Source organism: Pinus tabuliformis, chromosome 2_2, assembly GCF_031772625.1.
Source record: "Pinus tabuliformis cultivar Carrire ecotype Pingquan chromosome 2_2, CPIR1, whole genome shotgun sequence".
NCBI lineage: Eukaryota > Viridiplantae > Streptophyta > Pinopsida > Pinales > Pinaceae > Pinus > Pinus tabuliformis.
The window spans coordinates 277,628,093-277,636,941 of NC_142300.1; the positions used below are offsets into that span (position 1 = coordinate 277,628,093).

Here is an 8,849-nt window from a genome sequence, read left to right on the forward strand (position 1 = left end):
TTGATTTCTCATTGTGACTAAGAATCCTTCTTATAACTGTTAGGCTAATATGAAGAAGCTGCCTCTGATACCAATTGTTGGAAATACTGGGGGGGGGGGGGTGAATCAGTATTCCTTTTCAATTGTTATTTTTACTAGTTAAATCATTTATATTTAGAGCACAAAATGAACAATAGGAATAAATGCTTTTATTAATATAATCTTTACAATAAATCAGGTACAATATGTATAATGCTCCAATCTGTTGCCAAGCACCAACTTGGACTTTTTGTGAGGCTCCAACCCTATCTTGTCAAGGCACCAACCTTGTTTGTTCGAGGCTCCAACCTTCAGGGCACCAACCCTTTGGGCTCCAACCCACTGCTATATTTTGTCTAGATATGTTTGATAGTAATTCTCTGCTCCCAAAATCTTCTTCATTGAATTCTGTCAATCTACAGCTTCACTGTAGTCTCCATGCTACATCATCAATGACAACCTATCTTCATATGAAGGAGTCTTCACAACTCTTCATATTGCCCACATAGAGTCTGCAAAGTTACCTCATGATGATTTCAAATAGCCATCATGATCTCCAATAATGTCTCCAAGATCTGCTGATGCTTTTCCATAAGATATCTTTGATAAGTTGCACTAAGCCTCAATGTCTTACTTCTAAGAAACAAACTCACAAACACTTCAATGCTAGTGCTGTCTACTGCTCCCTTCAAACAATGACAGATGAAACTTTATTTCCTTTCACAGAATTGTTCTTCAAAATTGCGTTGTGTACTTCTTCCATTCAATCAATTTATCACAGGTCTGAGCCTTTTTAAAGATTAACCCGATCAACAGAATGTTTTTACCTTCGTCTTCCGTTGGCCTTTCTTCTTCCTCTGTGCTCACTCGACCTTCGGCTTTCTTTCTACAGTTCGCTCGAACTTTGGCTTCCTTTCTTATGCTAATTCATGTTCACAAGTTGTGAACTGTCCTTCTTCTCCACATGGAGGTCCCACATGCCACGTCATCACCTTTAATCCTGCAATCGCAATTTCATGAGAAAATCGGAGGTTTTACAAGTGTGCACATGCTCTGTCTACCCATGGAGCGGATGCGATATTTAATGAACTATTTTTAATGAATCCATCAGGTCCACAACCCTATCGCAATCAGAGGTTTTAACATCCTTTGAAACTTGCGATACTGCGGATGCGATATTACATTTAGTCGTGTTAAATGGTGTAGTCACGTCCGTAATACATATATCACAATCGAGGGTTTTATCGTGACATCCCTTTAAGACGTGTGATGTGAAAGTTCCGATGCGGTGGATGCGATATTTCTTTAGGGCGTGTTGTAAGAGGACCATCGAGTCCGCAACTTAGGGAATTAAAGCCTGATCACTTTATGACCCGATATCCGTTGGATCCACAACCTTATCGCAATCGACAGTTTGCAGGACTTCGACTGGCACATGGATTAAAAATGGCCTTAACCCTCGCAGTTGACCGTGATCTAAGGGTTGACTATGAGATCGATGGCTAGGATGGAGTGCGGGACTTCAACCACGATCAAGGAAGTTCTTACTTTCCTACCCCTGCTCTTCCAATAGTTGTTGCTCCTGTGACTTCTCTTCACTTTTCCGCTCTTCCGATAGCTGTTGCTCCTTGTTCTTTCAATAACCTGCTTCTCTTGCTCCAATGACTTGCTTCTTTGATGGCTTTCGCTTACTCTTTGGCTTCACGATGGCTTCTCCAATTTGGTTTCTTGCTCCTGTTGCTTCACGGATCTACTGCTTCTATTCTATCTGTATATATATATTCAATCCACTTGGGTCCTCCATCTCATCATATCATCATATATCAAACTTTCATCACTATGAGCATTATTATCAATGGGTATCAATGGGAAATCATGTATCAAAGAATTTGCCATCACAAACACTGTTATATTGACATCAATGACAACCTAGATTAACAAAGATAGAATAATATTCAAAAATATCTTTAAAAAATGGTTGATTAGAAATATTTATAGAAAGGACTTGGATGAATGCATGAAGCACATGAAAGTTGCTATATTGTGAGGGAAAGACCTAGCTCCCACACACTCTAGTGAAACCAGTGTCTGTTGATATCTCCAATTCATCTTGAGTATTTGCACTTCATCTTGACTATCTCCATGAGTCTAGTGGTTATTTATGTGATTTCTTTACTATGTTATGCTGGATATCTTGTTTCTTTGGATAATATGATCATATTAGCTATTGTTGATATGTATATGGATGAAAAGCTATGGTTTTTTAGGTCTATTTTCTATTTTGTAAAATTTATTCATGAACATTTAAATCACTCGACTAAAGCCCTACAATTTTTACCTATGGTTTGGTTTTCAATTTGGTAGTTCTAAGTAGACTAAGAGCCATGCATTATCTACGCAACATGTACTTACTTACATGACTAATAAATGGTTCTAAACTTAAATAAAATTAAAATTAAAAATATTTAAAAATATATATAGCATAATAGAAATATAATAATATTTGAAAGTATATTGTAATATTTTAATAGTAATATTTGAAACTATATTGAAAAATAGGGATAAAATAATATTTAAAAATATCTTAAAAAGGGGTGGACCATTAAATATTTCCAAATAATTCTTATCAAGCTTATTATTATGTCAAAGATATTTAAGACCTGCCAACTTGTAAGAATCTATGACGATTAAGACTAAGTGTAGAAATCGTAGTTCATGGCTAAGATAAAGTTTGGATAACCTCATTTTGTCCTTAAAAGTCAACAAAAACTCTCTTTATGCACCAACATAAACTCTCTTTATGCATTTTCTTTGGAAAGTAATATGTGTTCATTATATTTATGAATGTTCTGAAATAATGAAACATAAGATAGATGTAATTTTGTTAATCAAATCATTGTGACTAATATATACCCAATTCATAACTGACATACTTAAGGTAACACATATAAGTGACATAATTAAGTAATGCCCCATAAGAAATATACATAAGTACCCTTCAAAGTGAAAGAAATAATCAACATGCCAAAAGATACTTGCCATAAGTGCCATAGTTAAGCATCAACCCACTAAAGCAAAACACACAAGCCCCAAGTCACTTAATTTCTCTCAACGTCCTTATGAGTCACACAAAACAACAAAATGCATTTTGTTGTATGTTCAAAATACTCCAATTTTGGAATTCAATGCACCTCTATTACTTCTCAACTTTGTCAACTTGTAGGCTTAATTGACTTTGATTTAACTTCTTGAGTGAATAAAGATTCACATTTATTTTAGTTTACAATCTTGATTCTTCCCTTAGTGCCTACTCATCCAAAAAACAATTAAAGATTGCATCATCTTATATAAAAGTTTGGTGTTATATTGTACTACTTCTTAATTAAGAAATTCTGCAACTTTAACAATTACTAACAAAATTTGGCATTCAAAATATTGTACAACTCTCTTAAATACTTAATAATAATTATTCATAGTAATAAATTATAGAATATTAAACCATTAAATTTAAGCCATAATGAGCCATCAAATTTAAACAACATGCTAAACCCTTATCATTTCATAATCAAATTTAAACAACATGCTAAACCCTTATCATTTCATAATCTAAATTTGAAATGATATGCATAATAATAAATTATTAAGTTGAAAAAAGCTATTAATTTTATTTAAATATTTTTTATATAATTTAATTCTTTTTAATATTTTTTTATAAATATATTTTTTTAATTATAACTAAATTATAAATAAATTATTATTAATAAGAAAAAATTATATCGAAACAATGAAGTTAATAACAATAAATTAAAATTATTTTATTTTAATTATTTATATTTTAAAATGATGTATTAGTAATTCTTGTTTGAAATAGCATACATAATAATTATTACGATATTCATATCTATTATTATTTTTTATTTAATTCTATGGATCATAAATATTATATATTAGGTTAATTTATAATTATTTTAATTAATATAAATATTGTTCTTTAGATTTTTTGATATTTTTGTTTGCTATATTATTATGGAAAACTATATCTCTATCTTGAAACAAGAGTAAGTTGGTGGATAATTGATTGAACCTCTTAAAACCTTAATTGTTTATATTTGAAAACTTTAATTGTTTATACTTGAAATTAGTAAAAAGAAGTGAGATAATATATCATTCTCCTAATACCTTTGTGATCTTAGATAATACACCATTTTCCTGAAACCTTTGTCATCTTATAATACTGGATTGAAAATGTAAATTTTAATTGTTTTTAAGATGAGAATTATTTGAAAATAGTAATTTTATTTCATTAAATTCATTTATTATTATAATTTCAAATCACAATAAAGAAAAAGAATTCTAAATAAATTTCATCACAATCACATATCTTAAAGCTCCCAGCTTAGCTCCACTATATTAACCCAATAATTTTTCTCATTTTATTTGAATTAATGTGATACTTAAATCAGCATCTCCAATTATTTCACACAAATTACAAGTAAATTTCATTGTTAAAATCTTACAATGACTGCACATTTATGCTCCAACGCCAGCATCTCATCTTATGCGAAAATAATTACAAACAACCTCACAAAATCTTCTGACCATCTCACAAATCCTCCTTACCATGTTTCTCTTATAAATCAACATGTCATTCATATGTTGCATTTTATCTCACGCAACTTTAACCAAAACACTGTATTAATATAAGAAAATATACGATCAGTTCATAGCATACAAAAATGAAATTTCATAACCTTCATACTACTAGTTTACTGGCTTTGCATACATATGTCTATAAACTCTAACTGGTGTACCTCCTGATTCAATGGAACCTTGTACAGTCTGTTTTAAGTTTTAACAAAGCTCATTATATTGTTCTTCAAATCAAACAACAAATGAAAATCCCGCTGAGCCTTGTTGCCCATGATGGAAGCACCAGGTGTTTTTTGTACATACGTGCAAAGGACGTGCAAAGGAAACTCAAGTTAACCTCCCCGTGCACCAGAAACATTAAAACAAGGGATCCCATCAAGCAGCCCATTGAACAGTGGAGGATAAGGCATAGTCCAGACACTCTGAGAGTGAAGTAGATAGGGGCGACAAGGACACTTCACTTACTTGGACATGCAAAATTAAAGAGTAACAAAAATTTAATTAATTCTACTTTTTTATTATTATTATTAGTTCTAGAGCCTAACTAAACTAAACTTAAAAAAGTGTGATGGTTGTTTGATGAAATGTAGCTCATACTCCTCATACCACTCTCATATAATTTGGTTCCATATAAAAAGACTCAAACCTTCTAAATATATATCTTAAACTTTTATGCTAAATTTCTTCGTCATCGGTTTTATTTTGTGTACCACATATAATATATTTGGACCATGACTATGAAATATGGTCCTATGCGTAACTAAATATGCCAAAAGACCAAACTTGAAAAGTTAGAAAAGTGCTCCAACGCTGACGTTTCGTTTTATAATTCATTGGATAGTTTCACCTGTACAATGAATTATCTTAAACTATTTTACCTTATAAAAGGATCATTAAATAAAAGAAATTGAGAACCAAATAAGAACACGCAGAAGGAATATGGACAAGGCTTCAAATATTTTATGGTTCCCTTATTCGAGCCGTTACGTTCTCACTGGTTAATAGAACCCCGAGGAAGAGTTACAGAAAAGGAATCAGAATCGAGAGGATACTTGCAAAAATCCAGAGTCTGATCAACGCCACACTTGCTCGAAATACAAAGAAACAATCGTTCATAAGCAGAAGCCATCTTGTTAGCAGCGAACAGCCTCGAAGCTCTCTGATAACAAACCAAACCCTTCTCTCTCAGGACCTCCTTCCCATCCTCAACAACTCTCTGCAGCGCCCTTTTCAACGATTCAAACGTCGGACTGAACGTATAACCAAATTCAGAACTCACGATCACACTCTTCCGAATACTGTCAAAATGAGTGGCCAACAATGGCTTCCCACACAGCATGGCCTCTATGAGCGTATGGTCAAGCCCCTGAGTCCTCAGTGTAGGGTTCACAAATATATCCAAAGCATTATAGAAATCCCCGAGCTGAGCCGAGCTCAGGGGACCCAACACCTTAACATTAGGCCCCAGCTCTTTGTACCTGGCGGCCCAGGGTCCATTCCCCGCAATCAAAACGTATATATCTTCATGTTCTTTGGTGGCTAAAAGCTCCTGAATAACCCTAAAAGCCAGCGGGTGGCCCTTGTCCTTGACCAGCCTTCCGGCCATTCCCAGAACGAGTTTGGCCTCCAAAGGCACATTGTATTTCTGACGAAACCCTCGGCCCCTGTCGCTGTCAGGCCTGAATCGGGCCTCGTCCACACCGTTGAGTATGATATGAACATTGTCCAAGGGTAACATGTAGACGGTCCTCAGCACTTCCCCCACATAGTCGCTGGTTGCCACATGGTGTCGATAGTCGGGAAAGAATCTGATCTCCTTCACAACTCTCAGGATCCGCTCCCGCAGAGCCCTGTCTAGTGTCGGTGTCCGGGGCTCGTAGGGGGCCCTGCTGAGCTCCTGCAAGATGTCGGAGTGGATGATCTCGTACCCAATTCCATGCCACGTTGAAACCACGTTGCACAAGTTGTGGGCCTTGTGGTGATCCAGGCAAACGCTCTCGGTGTGTATGATGTCGAACCCCTTGTCTAGGCTCCCATTCACTTTCTGGAAATGCCCCCAAGCCTCGCTCCTGTCCAGGTACATTTTACAGTTCAGTTCCTCTCATAGAAATCAAATACGATTTGACTGGAAAAAAAACGTAGCGTAATTTTTAAAATCTCTAATTAATATAAACAATTTACCAAAATATTTTTTTAAATTAAGTACTTTAAATCATACTATCTCTAATTATGTCAAAATATTGTAATTATGCGAAAATGGAAAGATTCACCAAATTTTATATCACCGCAGAATTTTCATATAAGAAATTACAGTACAACCTGATCTTCTTACCATAATCTAAACTCGTTTTAAATTTTACCTGTGGCTTCAGTGAAAATTTCATACCACTGCAGAATTTTCATATAAGAAATTACAGTACAACCTGATCTTGCTGCTACAATCTAAACTCGTTATATTCAATAATGGGTAACAATTTTGTGATACTGTGATGACTGGCACTGAGACGATGGCATAGACACATTTTTAACAATCAGATGGGCTGCACATATACATGAGGACTCATTAGAATTTGGGGATACTGGATACAATATCTGTAAAAAGGTTGTTTTTTAGAATTTGGGGATACTGGATACAATATCTGTAAAAAGGTTGTTTTTTTTTTGTGGAGGACCAATGTTTAAAGATTCTTGTTCCAGGTTTTTGAGGTGTAAGCATAACTGAACCCAGCTGTTCTAATCACTTCCTATTAATGAAAAAATGATGTGTTTTTCGACTGAGAAAAAAGAACTAGTGTTAAAATTTTACCTATCGCTCCAGTGAAAGTGCATACACTCGTCTTCTTTCTCGTCCTCGACCATGGACCCTGCAGTGAACACATGCACAACATGGCCTCGCCTAGCCAGGGCTCCGTGCAAAGTCTGAGCATGCCGTTCCAGCCCCCCAGCCATGTCCTTGGCCGGCCATTTCTTCACAAATAGGGCGATATTGAGGCGCATTTGAGGTGGGTTGGGGTCAAAACTGAGCTCGTTCCATGAAGTTTCCAGCAGACGAATATCCCCAGAGTAGGGAGCTAATCTGTGCGATCCTGGTTTTGGGCTACTAGATATGCTGTTTATTGCAGAGTCCCTGCATTTGACACTCTGATTATGAAGATCCGAGATAGAGAATAGCAGTGGGCTGTAGATGATTACTGAAGAGATGAGCAAAAATCTCCAGAGAAAGTACTGGGAACACCAGAGTTTCTTCATCATCTATCGATCCATTGATACTAAACCACTGGTGCAAATCTCTTCCATATTGTTCTTATCTACCCCATCTTCATCTTCGTATATTAATAATTGAACTGAATCACGGGATTTGTTTTGAAGATAAGGCCAACCTGTAAAGTAATTGTTTGTAATTTGATTCGGCCCTTCGCAGAAGTCTCGTCTGCCATGCTTTGTGTACCTTCTTACTGTTCACTGACTAGAACACTTTTGTGTACACTTTTTGCCATGCTTTGTGTATCTTCTTACTATTTACTGATGAGAACATCTTGTGCCATGCTTTATGTAATTTCTTACTATTTAATGATGAGAACATTAACCAGAGCAAAATGATGATTTTCTCTTTAATTAGAAAAGACAAATTAATAGCCTTCATACAAATATCGTGGGATTGAATTCCATTAGAAGTTTAGTTGGGAGACTTATAGGATGAAAAGAGACTTGTAGGGCAAAAAGAATTCGAGGAGGATGAAGAGCCTCATACTTGCTCCAAAATAGGTGTAGAAAAGCTGAACTTTGGGATTGGAAAACCAAGAAAACCCTTTTTGGTTTGTTGGTTACGCAAGTTGCAAGTTGTTCTATATGGTTGTGAGGTATGAGGAAGTAGCATGTCAACTTGCAGTTGAAAGCAGTTAGAAAGAATATAGAAACAACTAATTACTAGTAATCCCAAGGTTAAAGCCACATGTATTTTTCCATTGAAGGCAACAACGATAATAGGTTAATAACATATTTAAATAAGGCTAAAAATGTGAGAATAATGCAGAAATAGATTTAGTTATGAGTGGTTGAACTGAATTAGTTGTAGGTGGTTGAACAGAATTAGTTATGAGTGGTTAGGTGTTATTCCTATATAGGTGTGATGTAATTGAACAAATAGATTAATGAAAATTGTGCAAGTTTTCTGTTTTAAT

At 35.0% G+C, this 8,849-nt stretch overlaps 1 protein-coding gene across 1 annotated transcript; it reads right to left on the bottom strand.

Annotated features, from left to right (window-relative positions):
* Nucleotides 1-5,602: 5,602 nt before the first annotated feature.
* Nucleotides 5,603-8,027, bottom strand: LOC149192378 (uncharacterized). The gene is made up of 2 exons (XM_089404569.1): nt 7,475-8,027; nt 5,603-6,737 (listed from the first exon to the last, which is right to left on the bottom strand). The coding sequence occupies exons 1-2, from the start codon at nt 7,918-7,920 to the stop codon at nt 5,660-5,662; spliced, it is 1,524 nt and encodes a 507-aa protein (XP_089260695.1). The 5' UTR covers nt 7,921-8,027; the 3' UTR covers nt 5,603-5,659.
* Nucleotides 8,028-8,849: the final 822 nt, after the last annotated feature.